This window comes from Crocuta crocuta, unplaced genomic scaffold, assembly GCF_008692635.1.
Source record: "Crocuta crocuta isolate KB4526 unplaced genomic scaffold, BGI_CrCroc_1.0 scaffold55, whole genome shotgun sequence".
In the NCBI taxonomy this organism is placed as follows: domain Eukaryota; kingdom Metazoa; phylum Chordata; class Mammalia; order Carnivora; family Hyaenidae; genus Crocuta; species Crocuta crocuta.
Window position 1 is genome coordinate 3075212 of NW_027530512.1, and position 25032 is coordinate 3100243.

Below are 25032 nucleotides of genomic sequence, written 5' to 3' on the forward strand. Positions count from 1 at the left end.
TGTCATAAAACTGGTGTTGCTAGTAAGACTATAATACTGATATTGATGATCATACGTATTAGGAAATGGTTAAATCCTCCTCAGAATGTAATACCAATGGAAAAATGATTGGCTTGAAAAAGACAGCTAATTTCTATGGTAAATAGTCCTTTGGAAATGTATCATAGGATACAAATAGTAGCAGATCAAGGTAGAAAATTAGTATATTAGTACAAAAATATGAAAATGTATTGTAATCGCTTAGAGGAGAGATTAGCTGTTTCTCAATTTTATCCTTATCCCATACTGGCTTCTCCAAATCTCAGACATATGCACACTGATACCGTTGTTGCATCTGTAATATAAATGCTGTAGTAAATATAGATGCCCAGCCAGATAAATACAATCATTTGCTATTAGAGAGCCTCGGCCAAAGGCCAGGGGGAAGCTTGTGTAATGAAGAATTAACCTTATCCCAAGAGAGTTTGGCCTTTGCTCTCAGTTTTTGGGATGTGATAGGAGTGTCTCTGTTTGCCTTGGAACTTTGGCCACCAGACAGTATTAACAATGTGATTTATGATGGGGGCTTTAAGCATTTTGGTATCAGTTTTGCCTCTGCAAAGTGTTGGAGACTAAAGGAATTAGCCTAATCTTTGGAAGGGACTAGAGACTAAAGGCCAGCCATATTGGCAGAATGTGATGAGCCCCAGTAAAAACTCTGAACACCAAGGGCTTGGAGGTTCCCTGACTGGCAATACTCCCTATGCTGCTGTACACTGACGCCAAAAGAGTAATGCATTCATGACTCTACAGGGAGAGGATAATAGATGGTTTGCATTTGGTACTTCTCTTCTATTCTTGATTAACTTTAATTTGTATCCTTTCCCTGTCATAAACCATATCCATCAGGATAATAACATCTTTCAGTGAGTTCTGTGAGTCTTTCTAGTGAATTATTGAAACTGAGGGTGGCTCTGGGAACACACTAGGTTGCAACTGGTGTCAGAAGTGAGGGGAGCTTTGTGGAGTGCTCCAACTTTTTGGTTGACTAACTTGCAGTGGGCTAACACTTTACACTAAACCATATAAATCTCAAGATTGCTTACCTGAGATCCTTTCTTGCTACCTGGCAGGTTAATTATGAGAGTTTTACCTCTGATTCCACATACAGGCCTGAAAGGAAAGAGAAACTGGATGAATACTAAATTGCAATGAATGGTTGGTTTAAATACGTTCAAAACAAAGATCAATCATTGTATTTTACATGTGAACAATTGTTTTAGAATAAAATTGTGATAGCTAGAGATTCACGAATTGCTATACAAATTGGGCATTCTGGCTGAGATTTTTACTATAATGGTTAGTGTGTTAGATTGGAAACATGTACTGAACACAAAATCAGAATATATTAGCCAATTTAAAGAAGTAATGGCCAGAATATTGTCTTTCTCTAACTTTAGCTTCTTTGTATCTGATACAGTTCTAAGATTTCAATGAGATAAATGTATTAAAAAATGTCTAGCACAGTAATATTTATTTTCAAAAGTCTAACACAAAAAGGACTCAAGAATTGAGGGAGACTTAAATTTGAGCTATATTGCTTCTTAGTAAAGTGTGTAAATTTTAAAGTAAAATAAGGTCTCTCACAAATGAATGGCAGTGGGGAGAGTTTGGAGAGCTCAGCTGCTAACAGATCCATTGGAAAAACAAGGGCAGTTGAAAGCAGAAAGGTCTTTCAAAGATTACTGCAAATTTCCAAGCCACTTTTAAACTAAGTGGTTAGATAAGAAACATAAATAATGGAAAAGCACTGGAAGACAGGAGTCAAGAGTTGAAGGCTTGGATTTCATATGAGAGTTAGAGTCATGCTCTGCCAATAACTGGCTGTGTTACTTTCACCTGGTAACATCTAATTTTCATCATCTGAAAACAAAAGGATTAGATTAGTCTATTTCTAAAACTTTACAACTAAGATTTTAAGTCATGTAACAATCTTTTCCCAAAACTTCTTCCTATGAATGAGATTATTAACTACTTTCACTCTCTGAAATAACCTAAATTTGTCTTCTGTTGTATTTTTTTCTGTTATATCCTATTCACAAAGACAAGAGTTGATAGCTATTTACTTTAAATTTTCCATATCCTTTTTAATTGAAATATAATTGACAAAGGGCATTGTATTAGTATTAGGTGCACAAAAAATTGTGTGATATGTATATATATTGTGAAAGGATTATATAATAAGTTTAGTTGACATCCATCACTAAACAGTTACTATTTTTTTTCTTGTAATGAGAATTCTTACAAACTACTTTTTTAGAAACTTTCAAATATATAATATAGCAGTATTAACTATAGTCACCATGCTGACATTACATCCCTTAGATTTATTTATTTAATTATTGGAAGTGTGTTTTTGACCACCTTCGCCCATTTCACCCATTGTGCAATGCCTGCCTCAGGCAACCACCAATCTGTTCTTTGTTATTTATGAGTTTGCTTATTTTTATTTTTTACTTTTAAATATTTATTCATTTTTGAGAGACAGAGAGAGACAGGGTGTGAGTGGGGGGAGGGGCACAAAGAGAGAAGGAGACACAGAATCTGAAGCAGGCTCCAGGCTCTAAGCTGTCAGCACAGGGCCAGATTCAGAGCCTGAACCCACAGACTGCATAAAGTCAGATGCTTAACTGACTGAGCCACCCAGGTGCCCCAAGTTTGGGTTATTTTTAGATTCCACACATATGTAAGATAATATAGTTATTTGTCTTTCTCTGTCTGATTTATTTCCCTTGACATAATGCACTCAGGTCCATCTATGTTGTGGCAAACAGCAGGGTTTCTTCCATTTTTAGGTTCAATAACATTCCACTGCATATACATACCATAGTTTCTTTATCCATTCATCTGTCAATAGACACAGGTTGTTCTATGTCTTGGCTACTGTAAATAATGCTACAATGAACATGGGGGTGCAGACATCTTTTCAAGATAGTGACTTCCTTTCCTTTGGATAAATACTCAGATGGAACTGCTAGATCATATGGTAGATTTATTTTTAAGTTTTTGAGCAACTGACGTACTCTTTTCCATAGTGACTGAACCAATTTACATTCCCACCAACAGTACATACACAGGGTTCCCTTTTCTGGACATCTTGTTATCTCATCTTTTTTTGATAATAGCCATTTAACAGGTGAGTAAAGTGGTACTGCATTGCAGTTTTGACTTCCAAGTCCCTGTATATTTTCATTTATCTGTTGGCCATTTAGATCTTATTTGGAAAAATATTTATTCAGATCCTTTGCCCATTTTTAAAATAATTTTTTTGAGAGAGGAGAGAGAGTGAGAGAGCAAGCGCGAGTGGAGAAGAGACACAGAGGGAGAGGAAGAAAGAGTGAATACCAAGCAGGCTCCATCCTCTCCATGAAGCCTGATGAAGGGCTCAGTCTCACAACCCTGGGAACATGACCTGAGCTGAAATCAAGATTCAGATGCTTAACCAACTGAGTACCCTGCCCATTTTTCAATTGGATTTTTTTCTACTAAATTGTATGAGTTGTTTATGTACTTTGGCTATTACTAATCCCTTACTTGATATATAATTTGTGAATATTTTCTTCCATTCCCTAGGTTGCCTTTTCATTCTGTTGATGACTTCCTTTGTTGTATAGGTTTTTAGTTTGATGTAGTCCCATTTATTATTGCTTTTGTTGCCTTTGCTTTTGGAGTCAAATCCAGAAAAGCACTGCCTAAGAATGATGTCTAGAAGCTTATCCACTGTTTTATTCTAAGAGTTTTATGGTTTTAGGTCTTACACTAAAGACGTTAATCTATATTCAGTTGATCTTTGTGTATGGTTTTGTGTAGTGGTCCTATTTTCATTCTTTTTCATGTAACTGTCCAGTTTTCCCACCATTTATAAGATAGTATTCTATATATACAGTATGATCCCATTGTATATTCTGGGCTCCTTTGTCCTAAATTCATTCACTATATACGCATGGGTTCTTTTTTTTTTTTTTTATGAATACTCTATTTTGTTCAGCTGCTCTAAGTCTGTTTTTATGCTTTTTATTACTATAGCTTTGTAAAACAGTTGATCAGGAAGTGTGATGACTCTAATTTTGTTCACATTTCTCAAGATGCTTTCAATATTTCAATATCTTTTGTGTTTCCATTAGGAATGATTGTTCTATTTATATAAAAGATGCCATTGAAATTTTTATAGGAATTGCATCAAATATGTAGATTGTTTTGGGAATATGGAGAAGTAGCAATATAAATTATTTCAATTCATGACCATGAAATATCTTTCCATTTAGTTGTGTCTTCAATTTCTTTCATCAATGTCATGCAGTTTTCAGCGTATGGGACTTTAACTTCCTTTATTAATTTCATTCTTAGGTATCTTATTCTTTTTGATGCAATTGTAAATGAGATTTTCTTAATTTCTCTTTCTAATAGTTCATTAGTATATAGAAATGCAACTGATTTTGTCGCCTGCAACTTTACCAATTTGTTTCTTAGTATTCACATTTTTTTGGTATAGTCTTTAGGATTTATTATATATAATAGCATGTCATCTGCAAACAGACAGTTTTACTTCTTTTCTGATTTGGGCGACTTATTTTTTTCCTTTCTAATTGTTCTGGTTAGAACTTCCAATATTCTGTTGAATAAAAGTGGTGAAGTAGGCATCCTGGTCTTGTTCCAGATCTTAGATGGAACAGTTTCAGTTTTACACCATTGAGTATGATGTTAGCTGTGGGCTTATCACATGTATTATTATATTCAGGTACATTTCGTCTACACCCATGTTGTTCAGAGTTTCCATCATGAATGGATGATTTTATCAAAATCATACATTTTATCAAATGCTTTTTCTGCATCTCTTGAGAGAATCATATGATTTATTTTATTAAATTTTTTAAAATTTATTTTTGAGAGAGAGACAGAGAGTGAGCAGGGGAGGGGCAGAGAGAGGGAGACACAGACTCCAAAGTAGGCTCCAGGCTCTGAGATGTCAGCACAGAGACCGACACGGGGCTTGAACGTTCAAACCGAGATCATGACCTGAGCCAAACTCATACGCTTAACTGACTCTGCCACCCAGGTGCCCTGAGTATTATATGATTTTTATCCTTTATTTTGTTAATGAGATCTATCACATCAATTGATTGATGGATGTTAAACCATCACTGTAACCCTGGGGAAAAAATTCCACTGTATTATGTTCCTTTTATTGTTGTACTCAGTTTCTTTCCTCTATTTTTGGAAGAGTCTGAGAAGGTTTGGTATTAACTCTTCTTTAATTGTTTGATAAAATTCACTAGCGAAGCCATATGGCCATTGACTTGTTAGAATGTTTCAAAGTACTGATTCAATCTCCCTATTAGTAACTGCTCTGTTCAGATTTTCTATTTTATGATTAAGTCATGGTAGGTTGTATGTTTCTAAGAATTTATCCTTATTTTGTAGATTGTCCAATTTGTTGGTGTACAATTGATCACAGTAGTCTCTTATGATCTTTGTATTTCTGTTACATCAGTTCTTACATTTCCTCTTTTATAAGTGGTTCTATTTAGTTGAGTCACCTCTTTATTATTGTTATATTTTTGGTGAATCTAATTTTCTTTTATCTTTTCAAAGTGGGAGCTCTTAATATCGTTGCTATTTTTGTTGTCTTTATTCTCTGTATATTTTATTCCTGCTGTTCATTTTCTTCCTTCTAACTATGGGCTTAAAATTTTCTTTGTTTTAATTCATTGAGGTATAAAGTTTAGTTGAGGTCTACAGTTGGAGGAATTTACTAGTGTGAACTTCTCTCTTAGAAGTGCTTTTGCTTCATGTCACAAGTTTTAGAATGCTATATTACCATTTTCATTTCACCCAAGTTTATTTCTTGATTTTGTTTTGAGTTTTTCTTTGACCCACTAATTGATCAGTAGCATGCTGTTGAATCTCCATATATTTGTGAGTTTTCCATTTTTCTTCTTGTGATACCTCATTTCATACCATTATGAATAGAAAAGATGCTTGATATGATTTTTTTTTTTTTAGTTTTTATTTTCTTTTTTTTTTTTTAATAGTTTATTGTCAAATTAGTTTCCACATAACACTCAGTGCTCATCCCCACAAGTGTCCTCCTCCATGCCCATCCCCCCTCCCCCCACATCCATCAGTCCTCAGTTTTTGTCAGCATTCAAGAGTCTCTCATGGTTTGCTTCTCTCCCTTTCCCCCACCATTTCCGCCCTTCTTCTCCCCCTTGTTCCTCCGTCAAGTTCCTCCTAATCCTCCTATACGTGCAAACATATGATATTTGTCCTTCTCTGCCTGACTTATTTCGCTCAGCATAACACCCTCAAGGTCCGTACTTGCTTGATATGATTTTAATCTTAAACCTATTAAGATTTATATTGTGGTCTACTATATGATCATGGCAAATGGACCAAGTTTGTTTGAGAAGAATGTATACTCTAGATTTTGGAAGGAAAGTTCTGTAAATGTCTGTTAAGTCTATTTGGTCTCAAGTGTCATTTAAGTTCAATGTTTCTTTATTGATTTTCTGTATGGGTGATCTAATCATTGATGAAAGTGGCGGTATTGAAGACTCCCACTATTATTGCATTGCTGTCTAATTTTCCCTTTGGATCTGTTAATATTTGAATTATATATATAGATACTCCTATCTTGGTGCCTAAGTTTTAACAAATGTTGTATCCTCTTGGACTGACCCCTTTATTATTATACAATGACTTTTCTTTGTCTCTTATTATAGCCTTTTTCTTGAAGTCTGTTTTGTATGATATAAGCATAATTATCTCAGCTTTCTTTTGATTTCCATTTGGAAATATCTTTTTCCATATTTTCACTTGCATTCTGTGTGTGTCCTTATATCTGAAGTGAGACTCTGTTGGCAGAATATAGTGGGGTCTTTTTTTATTAATCTACTCAGCCACTCTATGTTTTAATTGGATAATTCAGTCCATTTACATTTAAAGTAATTATTAATAGGTATGGATTGCTTGTAATTCTATTGTTTTTTGGCTGTTTTATAATACCTTTGTTTCTTCTTTTGCTTCCTTCCCTTGTTATCTGATGGCTTACTGTAGTGGTATGTTTGGATTCCTTCCTCTTTCTCTTTTGTGTGTCTCCTATAGGTTTTTGCTTTGTGGTTACCATGAGGCTTACAGAAAACGTATTTATAACAGCTAATTTTAAGTTTATTACAACTTAAGTTTGAAAACATTCTAAAGCTGTACATTTTTACACCTTGTACTACATTCTGCTTTTAGTGCCACAATTTATATCTCTTTAACTTGTATATCCATTAACAAGTTACTATAGTTATACTTATATTTTAATTTTTTTTTTTTTTTTGAGAGACAGAGAGTGAGCAGGGGAGGGGCAGAGAAAGAAGGAGAGAGAGAGAATCCCAAGCAGGCTTCCCACTGTCAGCGTAGAGCCCTCAGAAACCATGAGATCATGACCTGAGCTGAGATCAAGAAATGGAGGCTTAAATGACTGACTCACCCAAGCAACCCAATACTTCTGTCTTTTAACTTTCACATTAGATGTATAAGTGATCAACCCACCACCATTACAAAATTAGATTATTCTAAATTCAACTATATATTTACTTTTGCCAGTGATATTTACATTAAAATTTGTTTTAATGTTTTATTTATTTCTGAGAGAGAGAGGCAATGTGAGCAGGGGAGGTTCAGAGAGAGAGGGAGACACAGAATCAGAAGCAGGCTCCTGGCTCTGAGCTGGCTGTCAGCACAGAGCCCGACGTGGAGCTCAAACCCACGTACTGTGAGATCATGACCTGAGCCGAAGTTAGATGCTTAACCGACTGAGCCACCCAGGTATTTTTACAAACACTATCTCACTTAATAATTTTCAAAAATACAAGTACTACAGTCTTAGTATATTCCAACTAAGGAATATTAAGCAACTAAGTCTTCATGGAAGAGGTAACATTTGAGTGATTTTATAAAAGAAAATATTTCAACAGGTAAGAAAAAATGGGGGAAGGGAAAGAAAAAGAGGATAGTTTAGATGGAGAAGAAATACAAGGTAAAAGCACAGAGACAAAAAAGAGCCAAGTACATTTTAGGTATATTAAGTTGTTCATCTATTGAGAGCACAGTGTACTCAAAGAACTAATGTGAGGTAAGAAGTACAGTGGAAAGATGTCACAGTCTGATAAATTAGTAATTTCCAAAGTGTAGTCTCTGCACCAAAACATAGCATCATTTGGTAATTTGTGAGACATACAAAACCTCTCATACTGCAGCTCTCCTTTCCTTAATGCTATTGATCTACTCTTTACTATTAATGTAATCTTGGATTAGTTACTTAGTCCTTCTATGCTTAGTTTTTATTTTTTTTTAAATGTTTTATTTATTTCTAGGAGAGAGAGAGACAGCATGAGCAGGGGAGGGTCAGAGAGAGAGGGAGTCACAGACTCTGAAACAGGCGCCAGGCTCCGAGCTGGCAGTCAGCACAGAGCCCGACACGGGGCTCGAACCCACGAACCGCGAGATCATGACCTAAGCGAAAGTCGGACGCTTAACCGACTAAGCCACCCAGGCGCCCCACTAAGCCACCCAGGCGCCCCACTAATGCTTAGTTTTCAAAACCTGAGTTATTGTAAGGATTAATATAATCTTTGAAATATATAATGTATTGTATAATGCCTAGTACATTATGGATAGTCAATAAATACCTGACCCTTTTTCTCTTAAAAAGTACATTGGAATTAGATGAAGGTCATGAATTCAATGTAAAGACCTAGACCTCTTTTTTATTTTAATTATTAAATTTTTAATTTCAATTCCAGTATAGTTAACATACAGCGTTATATTAATTTCAGGTGTACAATATAATGATTCAACAAATCTATACATTTCTCAGTGCTAATCACGGCAAGTGTAATCTTAATCACCTTCATCCACTGTCTCCATCTCCTCACCCACCATCCATTTGGCAACCACCAATTTATTCTTTTTATTTAAGAGTCTTTTTTTTTTTTTGTTTCATAAAGTCCACATGAGTGAAATCATATGGTATTTATCTTTCTGTGAGTTATTTCATTTAGAATTATGTACTCTAGATCACCCATGTTGTTTCAAATGACAAGATATCTTTCTTTTCACAGATGAATAGTATTCCATCATACACATATATACCACATCTACTTTATCTATTCATCTTTGAATGGGCACTCGGGTTTCTTCCATATCTTGACAATTACAAAGGATGCTGCAGTAAATATAGGGGTGCATATATCTTTGAATTTGTGTTTTCATTTTCTTTGGGCAAATACCAAGTGGTGAAACTACTGGGACATATATGGTAATTCTATTTTTAATTTTTTGAGGAACCTCCACATTGTTTTCCATATCGGCTACACCAGCTTGTATTCCTTCTCACCATGAGGATTCCTTTTTCTCTACATCCTTGCCAACACTTGTTAATTCTTGTTTTTTTTTTTTTTATTTTAGTTATTCTGACAGGAGTGAGGTGGTATCTCACTGTGGTTTTGATTTGCATTTCTCAGATAATTAGTGGGTTGAGTATCTTTTCATGTGTCTGCTGTCTATCTGTATGCTTTCTTTGGAAAAATGTCTGTACATGTTCTCTATTTTTAACTGGATTATTTCGTTTTTTGGTGTTCAGTTGCATTGCTTCTTTATATATTTTGAGTACTAACCCTTTATACCATATATAATTGGCAAATATCTTCTTGCATTCATTAGGTTTGTCTTTTTGTTTTGTTGATGGTTTCCTTTGCTTTGCAAAAGCTTTTTATTTTGGTGTAGTCTCAACAGTTTAATTTTGCATTTGTTTCTCTTGCAAAAGAAGACATATCTAGAAAAAATGTTTCTATCGCAGATGTCAAAGAGATTACTACCTATGTTTTCTTCTAGGAATTTAATGGTTACAGGTCTTACATTAGGCCTTTATTCCATTTTGAATTTATTTTTGTGTGTCATGTAAGAAAGTCGTCCAGTTTCATTGGTTTCAATCTAGCTGTTCGGCTTTTCTAACATCTTTTATTGAAGAGACTGTCTTTTACTCATTGTATATTCTTGCCTCTTTTGTCATAGACTAATTGACCATAAAAGCATGGGTTTATTTCTGGGTTCTCTATTCTGTTCCACTGATCTGTCTATTTTGTCCCAAACCATTCCGTTTGGATTCCTACAGTTCCTTAGTATGTACTGAAATCTGGGATAGTTATACCTCCTGTTTTGAACTTCTTTTTCAAGATTGCTTGGGCTATTTTCAGAGTCTTTTGTGATTCCGTATAAATTAGAAGATTATGTATTCTGGTTTTGTGAAAAATGTTGCTGGTATTTTGATGGGTTTCATTAAATCTGAGATTGGTTTGGGTGGTATGGACATTTTAACACTATTTGTTCTCCCAACCCATAAGTATATAATATTTTTTTCATTTGTATCATCTTCAGTTTTTTTTTATCAATGTTTTATAGTTTTCCAACTATAGGTCTTTTACCTCTTTGGTTAGGTTCATGCCTAAGTATCTTATATTTTTGGTATGGGATTATTTTCCTAATTTCTTTCTGTTACTTCATTTGTGGTGTACAGAAATCCAACAGATTTTTGTATATTAATTTTGTATCTTGTGATTTACTGAAATAATTAATCAGTTCTAGCAGTTTCTCGGTGTAGTCTTTAAGGTTTTCTATATATAGTATCATGACATCTGCAAATAGTGTAAGTTTTATTTTTTCCTTATCAGCTTGGATGTCTTTTATTTCTTCTTCCTGTGTATTTGCTGTGGCTGGGACTTCCAGTATTATATTGATTAAAAGTGGTGAGAGTGGACATCCTTATCTTGTTCTTGATGTTAGAGGAAAAGCTCTGTTTTTCACCATTGAGTATGATTTTAGTTGTGAGTTTCATTTATATCACCTTTATAATGTTGAGGCATGTTCCCTATAAATATACTTGAGAGTTTTTTCATGAATGGATGTTATACTTTGTGAAATGCTTTTTCTGCATCTATTTAAATGATTATATTGTCTTATGTCCTTTCTCTGGTTAATGTGATGTGTCATACTGATTGATTTGAGAATATTGAACCACTTTTGTATCTCTGGAGTAACTTCCACTTGATCATGGCGAATAAATTTTTAAATGTATTGTTGGATTTGGTTTGCTAATATTTTGTTGAGGATTTTTGCATCTATGTTCATCAGAGATATTGGCCTATAGTTTTCCTTCTTTTGTAGTGTCTTTTTCTAGTTTGGTATTAGGGCAATGCTTGCCTCCAAGAATGAATTTGAAATTTCCCTTCATCTGTTTTTTGGAATAGTTTGAGAAAAATAGGTATTACCTCTTTTTTAAGTGTTTGCTAGAATTCTCCATCTGTTCCTGGACTTTTGTTTGTTGTGAGTTTTTTTTGTTGTTGTTAAGCTTATTTATTTATTTTGAGAGAGCTAGTGTGTTTGTATGGGGAATGAGGGAGTAAGGGGGTGAGTGAGTGACAGAGAGAGAGAGAGAGAGAATCCCAAGCACACTCTGTGCTGTCAGTGCAGAGCCTGATGTGGGGTTCGAACCCACAAACCATGTGATCATGACCTGTGCCGAAATCAAGATTCAGATGCTTAACTGACTGAGCAACCCAGGTGCCCCTGGAAATTTTTTTTATTACTGACTCAATTCAATTTCATTACTAGTAACTGGCCTGTTTAAATTTTGTACTTTTTCCTGATTCAGTTTTGGGAAGTTACGTGTTTCTAGGAAACTGGCTTTTCTTCTAGGTTGTCCAACTTGTTGGTATATAATTTTTTGTAATATTCTCTCATAATTGTTTATATTCCTGTGTCATTGGTTATTTCTTCTCTTTCATTTCTAATTTTTTGAGGCCTCTCTCTCTTTGTCTTATCAAAAGACAGGCCTCAAAAATCATCAAAGATGATTCTGACTAAAGGTTTATCAATTTTTTTGATTTTTTTCAAAGATTTTTTTCAAATGAAATGAAAGCTCTTCATTTCATTGATTAGTTCTAATGTTTTTTTTTTTTTTAAATGTTTTATTTATTTCTAGGAGAGAGAGAGAGACAGCGCGAGCAGGGGAGGGTCAGAGAGAGAGGGAGTCACAGGTTGAAACAGGCTCCAGGCTCTGAGCTGGCAGTCAGCACAGAGCCCGACGCAGGGCTCGAACCCACGAACCGCGAGATCATGACCTAAGCGAAAGTCGGACGCTCAACCGACTAAGCCACCCAGGCGCCCCAGTTCTAATGTTTTTTTTTTTTTAAAAACTTCTATTTCATTTATTTCTGCTCTAATTTTTATTATTTCCTTTCTTATAATGGCTTTGGGTTTATTTATTCTTCATCTAGCTCCTTTCGGTGTAAGGTTAGATTGTTTGAGATTTTTGCTGCTTCTTGAGTCAGGCCTGTATTGTTATAATCTTCTCTCTTAGAATAGCTTTTGCTGCATCCCAAAGATTTTGGACCAGTGTGTTTTCACTGTCATTTGTCTCCATATATTTTTTGATTTTTCTGGTGGATCCATTCACTGTTTAATAGCACGTTTTTTAATGCCAATGTATTAGTATTCTTTCCAATTTTTTTTCTTGTCATTCAATTCTAGTTTTATATTGTTGTGGTCAGAAAAGATGCATGATATGATTTCAGTCTTTTTGATTTTGTTGAGACATGTTTTGTGGCCTAACCATGTGATCTACTCTGGATAATGTTCCATGTGCAGTTGAAAAGAATTTGTATTCTGCTGTTTTTGGATGGAAAGTTTTGAATACATCTGTTAGATCCATCTGGTCCAATGTGTCATTCAAAGCCACCGTTTGTTTCCCAGTTAATTTTCTGTCTGGATGATCTATCCATTGATGTAAGTAGGGTATTAAATTCCCCTACTATTATTGTATTACTGTTAATTTCTTCCTTCATGCCTGTTAATAGCTGCTTTATATATTTGGGTGCTTCTATGTTGGGTGCATAAATATTTATAATTGCCATAACTTCTTGTTGGATTGTTCCCTTTGTGAATATATAGTGTCCTTTTTTGACTCTTATTATAGTCTTTGTTTTAAAATCTCTTTTGTACAAGATAAGTATTGCCACCTCAGCTTTCTTTTCACTTCTATTTGCATGATAAATGTTTTTCTATTCCTTCACTTTGAATCTGCAGGTGTCTTTAGGTGTAAAATGAGTCTCTTCTAGGCAGCTTATACATGAGTCTTGCTTTTTACCCATTCAGTCGCCCTATGTCTTTTGACTGGAGCATTTAGTCCATTTAAATTCAAATTAATTTTTGATAGCTATGTACTTATTGCCATGTTTTTATTTGTTTTATGGTGGTTGTTGTAGTTCTTTGTTCCTTTCATCTCTTGCCTTCTTCCCTTGTGGTTTGATGATTTCTGTAATGATATGCTTGGATTCCTTTCTCTTTATTTTTTGCATATCTACTACAGGTTTTTGATTAGGGGTTACCATCAGGATTAAATGTAACATCCTATGCATACAGCAGTCTATATTAGGATGATGGTGCTTAAGTTTGACAATATTCTGAAGGACCAAATTTTTACTCTCTCCTTAAGTTTTCATGTATATGATGTCATACTTTCTCTGCATTTATTTTGCAAATACCTTGACTGAGTTTTGTAGATACGATTGATTTTTACTGTTGTTGTGCTTTAACCTCTGTACTGGTTTTATAAGTGGTCAGTGTACTACTTTGGTCATGTTTGTATGTACCTGTGAAATTTTTTTCTTTCCTAATTTTTTAATCCTGATTATGGTTTTTTCTTTCCACTCAAAGAATTCCCTTTAACATTTCTTGTAAGGGTAGTTCAATGGTGATAAATTCTTTTAACTTTTGTTAGTCTGGAAAACTCTTTATAGTTCCTTCTATTTGGACTGACAGCCTTGGTGAATATGCTGGTTACAGATTTTTTCCTTTTAGCACTTTGAACATATCAATGTAAGCAAAGTTTCTGCTTTAAAAATCACTAATAAGTTTACAGGGTTTCCCTTGTATACAACTGTTTTCTTTTCTGTTGCTACTTTAAAACTTCTCTTTTTGTCATACTTTTTGACATTTTAAATATTGTGTGTCCTGGTATAGATTCCTTGGGTTGATTTTGTTCAGGGCTTTCTTTGTCTCCTGGATCTGAATGTATGTTTCCTCAGACTAGGAATGCTTTTAGCTATTATTTCTTCAAATATATTTTATTCTCCCTTTTCTCCCTCTTCTTACTGAAATCCCTATAATGCAAATTTTATTAACATTTGACAGTATCTCTGAGTTCCCTTAACCTATTCTCATTTTTCATTATTCCTTTTTGTATTTGCTGTTTAGCTTGCTTGCTTTCCATTAGTGTCTTCCAATCTGCCAATCTGTTCCTCTGCTTCTGCTTGCCTACTATTGATTCCTTCTTGTGTATTTTATGTTTCAGTTATTGAGTTCTTCATCTCTGGTTCTTTTATATTTTTATATCACTTTGTTGAAGGTCTCACTGAGATCTTCCCACTGTTTCCTCAAGTCCACTAATTATCTTTGTAACTGTTTACTTTGACTTCTCTATAAGGCATATTACTTATATTCATTTCATTTAGCTCTTTTGCTGTGATTTTGTTTTGTTCTTCAATTTGGGACACATGCCTCTTTCTCTTCATTTTGTCCAACTTTGTGATTTTTATCCTACATATTAGGAAAGCCCACATTTCCTGATCAAGAAGTCTTGTAATGCCCTGTAGTGCAACGTCCCGTGTTCACAAGAATCTGTTGCTTCAGGGGTGTCTCCTATCTGTGTTGCCTGCATTCTATTGGTGTGGTTGAGCCATGTTTCTTCAGTCCAATTGGTCTCCACGGCTCTCTGTGCTTGTTGTGGGCAGAGTTCGGTCTCTGTGCAGTTAAGGGGTCAGTCTGGGGCTGCCCTGGGCTTGAAGTTTAGTTAGATCAGATGCCTCCCTCAGTCTGTTTGCCATAAATGTGATCACATCAAATTGCAGGGCACTCTCCCTGTGTTGTTCCCCAAGAGACTCTTTGGTGGGAGAGGTCTGCAGTCATACCAGCTGTCTGTCCCCAGTTTGTCCACTGCAGTCACACTGAACTATAGGGCTCGTTCTTTGCTGCTCCCTGTGAGGTTTTAGTTGGGGGGTGAAGCTGGCAATCAGATAAGATGTCTGAGCCCAGTTTCCATAGTTGACTGTTGGGCTGCAATTAACCTGTATTTGTGGTTATCTTCCCTACTTCCCAGGGCAAGAAATAGTCACTTTGGAGCGGTGTTGGCCACTGTTGGAGCTGCTCACAGATTGAGACATGTTAGGTGCCACTTTGGAGAGACTCCTGATGAGTAGGGTGGACTGCATAGAGCAGTCCACAGGAGGTTTTTAAAGTCCCAAGGGTTTTCATATCAGCCTGTGGCTCTCCCAGAGCCAAGCTGCTGATTTTTAGAGTTCCTAGTGTTAAGCCCACTGACTGTAAAACTCATGAAGTTAAGCCCCTCTGGTTTTCAAAGCCAAATGTTATGGGGACTCATCTTCCCTGTATCTGGAGTCCCTAGTGTGGAGTCTGTTCTCCTTTTTTTCCTGTGCTTGTGGTATTCCTCCTGCTGTGGTTAGTCTAACAGGTTAGTTTCCATAGTTGACAAAGTCTCCACTCTTTATACTGTTTTGTTGTTGTTGTTGTTGTTTTCATGTGGCCTCTTCTCTACAAGTAACTGCGGACAGTCTGTTTTGCCAGTCTCCTTTTCTGGGTCTGTTATATTTGACATGGTTGTTATCTAGGTGTATCCATGGGATAAGGTGAGCTTAGGATCCTCCTACTTCCCAGTCTCTAGAATGTATTCTTCTTTAAGTTTTATTTATTTAAAACAATTTCTAAATGTTTATTTATTTTTGAGAGAGAGAGAGAGACAGAGAGACAGAGAGTGAGTGGGCAAGGAGCAGAGTGAGAGGGAGACATAGAATCCGAGGCAGGCTTCAGGCTCTGAGCTGTCAGCACAGAGTCTGATGCGGGGCTCAACTCCACAAATCACAAGATCATGATCTGAGCTGAAGCTGGATGCCACACAGGCACCCCAAGAATGTGTTCTTTTTTACATTTCATTTCATTTCATTTTCATTTCATTTCATTTCACAGAGAAGGAAAGCATGAGTGGGGGAGAAGGGTAGAGAAAGAGAGAAAGAATGAAAGAGAGAGAATCTTAAGCAGACAAGCAGACTCTGTGCTTGGCAACGAGCCTGATATGGGGCTTGATCCCATTACCCTGGGGTCAAGACCTCAAGAGTAAGATGCTCAACTGACTGAGCCACCCAGGCATCCCTCTAGAATATATTTTTAAGACAATGGGGACCACTGATAGATTCTTTTTAATATTATCAAGCACTATGTCAAAATTAATAGTCTAAGATAACATGAAAGGGAATGATATAAGATATAAAGAAAAATAAGTATCATAAAAGTTGATTTTTTTTGCTTCACGTTCTGTGATGTATCTGTTTCAGTACCTTATACAGTCCCTTGTTTTTTCTAGAGAATATCCTACTTCCTTTTCTACTGTTTTTTCTCTTTTCTCTTTTGAGGGAAGGGATGGGGCAGAGAATCACTTTTTCTTTTGCCATTAAAAATATGGAAACGATGTTAAGATGACTTATAAGTAATTTAACATCAAATATTTAACTAGTGCTTTTTATCTGTCATATACTATACTAGTAATTTTATTTTATACTCAGAACATCCATGTGGTAGGCATTATATATTACCTTTCAGGTTTTAATATGTAAACACAGATTTCTGACATCTTCAAAAGATACTACTTACTCTTTAGTTATAATTTTTAGGTATTTCTATATCTGATAGAAGATAAAATTATTATTTTAGTCAGTACTCGTGTTAAGACAGCAACATGTTACTCAACAAAAAGCTGAAATATATTTTTCCTGAATTTATACTTATAAAATAAACCTCAGAAAAAAGAAATAGAAATCAGATGAGGATTTTTGTTTGTATCCTTTGAAAGATTATTCTGGTTTTGTCTTCTTCAAACATATCAAATGAGAAAAGACATAAGCAGCCAGACATAATCAATATTAAATGGTAAAACAGGGGCGCCTGAGTGGCTCAGTCAGTTAAGCGTCTGAGCTTGGCTCAGGTCATGATCTCATAGCTAATGGGATTTGAGCCCCATGTCGAGCTCTATGCTAACAGCTCGGAGCCTGGAACCTGCTTTGGATTTTGTGTCTCCCTCTCTCTCTGCCCCTCCTCTACTCGTGCTCTCTCTCTCTCTCATGCTGTCTCTCTCTAAAATAAATAAACATTAAGAAATAAAACATAAAAAAAATGGTAAAACAAAAGTAGTTTTTTAAAATAAAGACTATATTTAAAAATCAAGTCAATTCAGCTAGTGCACTACCCTCAATAATAGATTGAATTGTCATTAATTTCAATATAAATTCATCTAGTGGAGAGCTACAAGGCAACAAAAATAAAATACAAGAATAAAATAATCGGAACCTATTTTCCAATTAATTGTGGTATAATTTGTTATTTTTATTACTATAACCCCTTCCAAAATATATAAAAATGGTTACTAGAGTGAATTCATTTATTCATTCATCAAATATTGAGTACTTACCTTAGGCGAGGCAGTGTTAGGCAATGGGGCTACACGAATGAGTAAATAATCTTGCCCTAGGGGAGTTTACAGATTTACAGAAAAATATCAGTAAATGTTAAGATAATTAAGTAAGTGCTACAGGTACATGAAAAACTATGGGAATGCTAAGAAGAGCATTTTAATCTTAGGTGAGAGAGGATAATGGAAGAAAAAATTTAAGCTGTTACCTGAAAAATATGTTTAGAGGCAGACTGGAAAGAACATCCCAGGCAGAGGGAATGGTATATAAGAAGGACTCAGAAGCTAGCAGGAGAACCTGATGTGTGTGGTAATAACAATGAGGATGAATGGGTGGAATGGAGTAAATGTGTCTCTCCTCCAAAATTTGTATGTTGAAATCCTAACCCTAATGTGATGGTATAAGGAGATAAAGCCTTTGGGAGGTGCTGAGGTCATGAGGGTGGAGCCCTCATAAATGGGATTAATGTCTTTATGAAAGGGACTTCAAAGAGCTCTCTCACTCTTGACTCATCACCACATAAGAAAGAGTACAAAAATAAGTCAGATCTACAACCTGGAAAAGGCTCTCACCAGAACCTAACCATGCTGACACCCTACTCTCAGACTTCCAACATCTAAAATTGTGAGAAATAAGATTCTGTTTAGAAGCCACTCAGTCTATGGTACTTTGTTATAGCAGCGCAAATTAAAACTATGGGTGGGAAATGCTACTAAAAGGACACTTAGCAGAGATAATTTATATAGGCCCTGGAAAATAATCTTAAAGAAATCAGTTTGTATTCATAAGAAAATGACATTTCACTTAAGTTTTGAGAAGAGGAATAATATGCTGATATCTTTGTTTTCAAAAGATATCTCTGGGCTGCAATTTGAAAAACTGATTTGTTAAGTGGGAAACAGGAAGCAAAGAAACCAGTTGAAAGAATGGTGGAATAATAGGAGATGAATTAGGATGGTTGCAATACTGATGTAGAAAACTGGACAGGTTATAGTTTTTTAAGTATATTTTGACTTGCAGAGAATATAAAAGTAACGTATATTCTAAAATATGTATTGTTTGAAATTTAAATGCATAAAGGACAAATTTTTAAAATGGGATACATTTCAATGAAAACTGGTTGTAGTCAAGATTTATACCAAAATTTTGATATTTCATGTTAAACTTGATAACAATAGGCATGGATATATAAAGAATATTACAAAATAAATTTGTTTCCCTTAAAATTAAAATTTTATTAAGTATTAAATACATAAAAAAGTATAATGTGTATATAAAATGTAGATAATAATAAGGCACCTATGTACCTACAATCTAGGTTAAGAAAGAGATTATTATTTATATCTTCAAAGACCACTGTGTGTCTTATCCTGATCTCAAGTCTCCTTTTTCCCAAATAACTCTTTTCCTGACTGTTAAAACCATTTCCTCACTTAATTTAAAAAAAATGTTTACTTATTTTTGAGAGAGAGAGAGAGCGTGAGCAAGTGAGCAGGGGAGAGGCAGAGAGAAAGGCAGACACAGAATCCCCAAAGCAGGATCCAGGCTCTGAGCTGTCAGCATAGAGCATGACATGGGGCTTGAACCCACGAACTGAGAGATCACGACCTGAGCCAAAGTCGGATGCTTAACCAAATGAATCACCCAGGTACCCCCTTACTTATTTTTATAATAACTTTATTGAGACAGAAACCACATACTATACAACTTACCCATGTAAAGTGTATAATCAAAAAAATTTTCAAGTATTTTCAAAGTTGTGCAACCATCATCACAGTCAACTTCAGAATATTTTTATCAACCTTCCCCCCCAAAATTCCAAACCCAACAGCAGTCCACATTTTCTCTTAACCTCCAGCCCTAGACAACTAGTAATCTACTTTCTGTCTCTGTATATTTGCATATTCTAAACCTTACATGTAAATGGAATCACACAACATGTGGCATTTCGCGACTGGCTTCCTTTACTTAGCATAATGTCTTCAGGGTTCATCCATGTTGGAGCATATATTAGTCATTCATTTACTTAAAAAAATACTTTTGCACAGATGTTTATCTAAATATATTGTTCTATTCAGCTTAGCATGTTTTTGAAATTCATACAAAGGGGATAATACTGTATATATTCTGATATAAATTGGTCTTCTCACTCAACATTGTGTTTGTGATGTTCTTCCATGCTGATGTACATAGATAGCTTTGGTTCATTTTCACTGATGTACAATATTCTACTGAATAATTATACCATAATTTATCTTTTTTTCTGCCTATGAGCATCTTTTGCTTCTATTTGTTGCTATTACAAAAAATGCAGCTATTAGAGACATACACACATGTGTGGTACTGGATTACAATGTGAAGTATATTTCTTACTGTGGCTTATAGTCAAAAAGTGTAAGCTATCTTTCTAGGGCATATTGGTAGATGTGGTTTATGAATCATAGGAATAAGCAGATAAACATCATTACTATATGAAAACAAATCTCTTTCCATAGTGTCTATACCAATTTACACTTCCAACAGCAGTATTGCTTCCTATCCTGACAAGGCTTGATGCTGACAGTTTATTTTTTTAATATTGTTTGAATGAATAGATGATAAATGATAAAGCAACTATAGTAAAATGTTAATAGCAGAATTTAGGTAGAAATTATAAGGGTATTCACTGTAAAATTCTTTCATTATGATATATAAAAGGTAAGGGTAAAGTTGCCTCAACTTGTAAAAGTTTTTTTTTCAAAACAATATCATACAGGAATAGCCTTTCATTCTAGCCACCATTCAATTGATCTTGTCTTATAAACAGTTTGGATAATATCACTTACCCTAAGAAGGATAAGTGTTACTAGAGAGTTACTAGAAAATAGAGTTACTAGAAAATAATTACATATCTCACCTTGACCAGTTTGGATAAGGATATCCTACTGATTTTCTCCAATTTTCCATTACCAATTTTATCCTTGTTTCCCCACTCTTACAAATGTACTAGAATGCTATATAAGCACCCTACTATTCATTTATATATTGGCCTTTTATTTTGTTCCATTATTTATGTCTTTTCATCTCTTTGAGCAGGGTGTCCAAGACTTACAAACTTCTGGAGGGCAGGTATGCACCCTTTTGCATAGCATCTAATACAATGTTATAATTTATGCACTTAATAAATCCATTTTATATAACAAGTTCAGAAAATTGAGCTAAAGTTATAATCTCCACATCATGAACTAAAAAATAAACACAAAATAAACCTTGCAAATGGCTGTATTTTAAAAAATACACTTTGGATTTATAGGATAGCAATTGATGTATAGTTATGATATTTGTGATAGGACTCTTTGTCTTATTCCTACCTTGAAAGAGAAGACTAATACCATCTATTAACTATATTTGCTTGATCAGGTTAAGGAACTTTCCTTCTTATCCTAACTTGTTAAGAGCTGTTATTCATAAATGGTGTTGAATTTTACTGAATGCTTTTTATGAATTAAATAAGACTATATGGTTTTCCTCTTTAATTTGTTAATGTGATTCATGTTAATCAGTTATGTAACATTGAACCATCTTTGTATCTTGGGAATAAATCAACCTTGGTCTTGATGTATTGTTTTTCACATATTTTTGGATTTGGTGTTTAATATTTTATGTTTGAAGTTTTTTTCATCTATGTTCACCATGATATCAGCCTTTATTTTTCATTTTTTCCCCTATTCTTTTCTGGTTTTGGTTACAAGATTATTGTAGTCTCATAACATGAATTAGGAAATGTTTACATTTCTATTTTTCTCAAGAAGAGTTTATGTAAGATTGGAATTACTTGTTGCTTGAAAGTTGTATAGAATATAGCTCTAAAATGAAACGAACTGTTTTCTAAAAACAGGATTTCTTAAAATAATTTTAGATTTACTGAAAAGTTGAGAAGATAAAATATAGAGAGTTCACATATACCCTGTTCCCAGTTTCCCCTATCTGTTAACATCTTACATTAGTATGGTACATTTTGTTAGAATTAATGAACCAATATTGGTATAATTAAAGTCCATACTTTATTTATATTTCCTCTTGTCTTTATTCTGTTCCAGGACACCATCCAGATTACCCTATTACAACATTTAGTTTTTAAGTCTTGTGATGTTGCTCTTGGCTGTGACAAATTTCCAGACTTTCCTTGGCTTTAACGACCTTGACAGTATTGAGAAGTATTGGTCAGGTATTTTGTAGTGTGCCCCATTACTCAAGTTTTCTGCTATTTTTCTTATTAATACTAGAGTTGTGGGATTTGGGGAGGATGACCCAAATGTAAAGTGCTATTTCATCACATCATATCAAAGGTACAAAATCATATCATGATACATGAATGTTATGGACTTTGATCATCTGAGGTATTTGTCAGATTTCTCCACAGGAAATTTTACTTCTTTTTCCATATTGTACTCTTAGGAAGGAAGTCATTGTGTACAGCCCACATGCCACTTCTTTGAGGTAAAAGATATACATGAATAATTTGGAAATCTACATGAAAAATTTCTCTCTTTTCCCTCAGTGTTAATTTATTCAATCATTCATTTATATCAATGTAGACTCATGGATATTTATGCCTTAGGTTATAACAATAATTTTGTTGTCCAAACTATTTCATGAAACTGTGGCCATTGAGAGTTTTGTCAGTTGGCTCCTGTATTCCTTTAACATACATCCATCAGTATGGATTTTTGTTTGCTTTTTGGAGCAATTCCTTACTTTTGGTGCTCTAGGTTTATCTTGTATATTTCTTGCCTTAGTCCTGGAACCAGTCATTTGTCTGAGGAGAAATTCCTTTTATTGGTAAATGGTATTAGAAACCAAATCTGAGCATTAGGTATGCTTGTTTTTACCAAGGCATTGTTTCTTTCAGACCCTTTCTGCTGAGAGAACAAAGGAATATGTATGTATGCTAACTGTGTATGTACACATATCTACAAATATTTCTATATGTAGCCATTTGCATCTATATTAAACTAAACATGAATCCACACTGATGTCTCCAGCTCTGAACACATGGATCATTCTGGCCTCCTCCCACTGTAAATATGTGATTTTCTACTCTATCAATGAGAAATGAGGTCCCCACCATTCATCGTCCATTTACTCAATTGTTGAAACTTATAAAGTAACATATGTAGTAATATCAGCAAACATATATAGTAATATCAGAATTGTTAACTCAAATGTCCAAGGGATAGAACTATGAACTAGAATAAAGTGCTTCTGTGCAATTCTTTTACCATTAGCCTTAAAACCACCACTGAGATCCAAAGGTACAGTAGTATCCCCGCCCCCTCCCTTCCCACAGTTTCACTTTCTATAGTTTCAGTTACCCATGATCAACTGCAATCTGGGAGCAGATGATCCTCTTTCTAAATTTTTTTTTTTAATGTTTTATTTATTTCTATGAGAGAGAGAGAGAGACAGCGTGAGCAGGGGAGGGTCAGAGAGAGAGGGAGTCACAGACTCTGAAACAGGCTCCAGGCTCTGAGCTGGCGGTCAGCACAGAGCCCGACACGGGGCTCGAACCCACGAACCGTGAGATCATGACCTAAGCGAAAGTCAGACGCTTAACCGACTAAGCCACCCAGGCGCCCCCAGATGATCCTCTTTCTAACATATCATGGGAAGGTCAGTAGTTGCCTAACACTATATACATACTGCCTATGTAATTCACCTCACTTCATCACATTACATAGGCATTTTATCATCTCACATCACCACAAGAAGAAAGGTGAATAGAGTACCATAAGATACTTTGAGAGGGAGACCACATTTACATAACTTTTACTATAGTATGTTACTATTGTACTTTATTATTAGCTATCATTGTTAATCTCTTATTGTGCCTTATTAATAAATTTTATCATAGTTAAGTATATATAGGAAAAAAATTGTATATATAGGGTCTAGCACTACTTACGATTTCAGGCACCCACTGAGAGTAATGGAATGTACCCTGTGGATAAAGGGGACTACTGTATTTAGGTTAGTATCTTTTTCCTCGAGCCCCTTCAGTGAGATTGGTTCCAATATTTGTAATGCATTTAGTTTCTCTTGTTAGAATCTGCATTATTTATTGGGATGTGTCAACTGCCTAAATGGTTTTTTTTTTTAATTTTGCATATACTAAGCATTCTTTGTAATGTAAAGTTCTGTGAGTTGTGACAAATGCATAATGTAGGTTTCCATATTTCACCCTCTAGTATCATACAGAATAGTGTTATTGTCCTCAAAATCGACTGTGATTCATCTATTCATCTATGCCCCTCTTCCCACAAATCCCTGGCAGTCACTGATCATTTTACTGTCTATACTATAGTTTTACTTTTTCTGAAATGTCACAAAATTGGAATCCTATATTATGTATCATTTTCAAATTGGCTTTTTTTACTTAGCAATATGCATTTAAGATTCCCCCACGTCTTTTTGTGGCTTGATAGCTCATTTTGTTTTATCACTGAGTAATATTGCATTGTATGGAAGCACCTCAGTTTGCTTATACATTTACATCTTGGTTGATTACAGCTTTTAGCAATTATCTTATAAATGTTCACATGCAGATTTTTACATGGGCATAAAGTTTTCAATCATATGGGTAAATACCTAGGAGTTCTTTATTTTGGATACAAGTTCTTTTTTAGATATTATGATAGAAGAACTAGATGAAAAATCAATAATGATATAGAAAAACTCTAAAGACAGTATCAATTATCAGGATCTAATTGACATACAATAGTCCACCTGACCAAATAATCTACATTCTCTTCCAGTGCTCATGGAACATTTACCATGAGAGATCATATCCAAAACCATAAAAATAAACATCAACAAGTTTAAAATAATTGAAATCATACAATATATTTTCTGACCATAACAGACTCAAATTAGAAATCAGTAACAGACAAAAAACAGGAAAATTCCCATACACTTTGAAACTAAACCAAATTTATAAATTTCTAGATAACCAATGGAGCAAAGAAGTCTCAAAGGAAATGAAAAAACAAATATTGTAGTGATTAAAAATAAAGAGACAACGGGGGCACCTGGGTGGCTCAGTTGGTTAAGCATCCGACTTCAGCTCACGTCATGATCTCACGGTTAGTGGGTTCGAGCCCCGCGTCGGGCTCTGTGCTGACAGCCAGCTCAGAGCCTGGAGCCTGTTCAGATTCTGTATCTCCCTCTCTCTCTGACCCTCCCCTACTCATGCTGTCTCTCTCTCTCTCTCTCTCTCTCTTTCTCTCTCTCAGAAATAAAAAAAGATTAAAAAAATTAAAAAAAAATAAAGAGACAACATATTAGAATTTATGGGATGCACCTAAAACAGTGCTTCTAATATTTAAATTAAAAGGAGGTAAAGTCTCAAATCAATATAAGCTCCCACCTCAAG

At 34.8% G+C, this 25032-nt stretch overlaps 1 protein-coding gene across 7 annotated transcripts in view; it reads right to left on the minus strand.

The window, feature by feature from the left end:
* The window catches only part of GPHN (gephyrin), a 593666-nt gene that overhangs the window by 233502 nt on the left and 335132 nt on the right, over positions 1 to 25032 (minus strand). For all 7 annotated transcript variants that reach the window (XM_077767144.1, XM_077767143.1, XM_077767142.1 and 4 more), the window contains exon 6: positions 1086 to 1152. In XM_077767144.1, coding sequence (XP_077623270.1) covers positions 1086 to 1152 — 67 coding nt within the window. The remainder of the gene's footprint in view (positions 1 to 1085; positions 1153 to 25032) is intronic.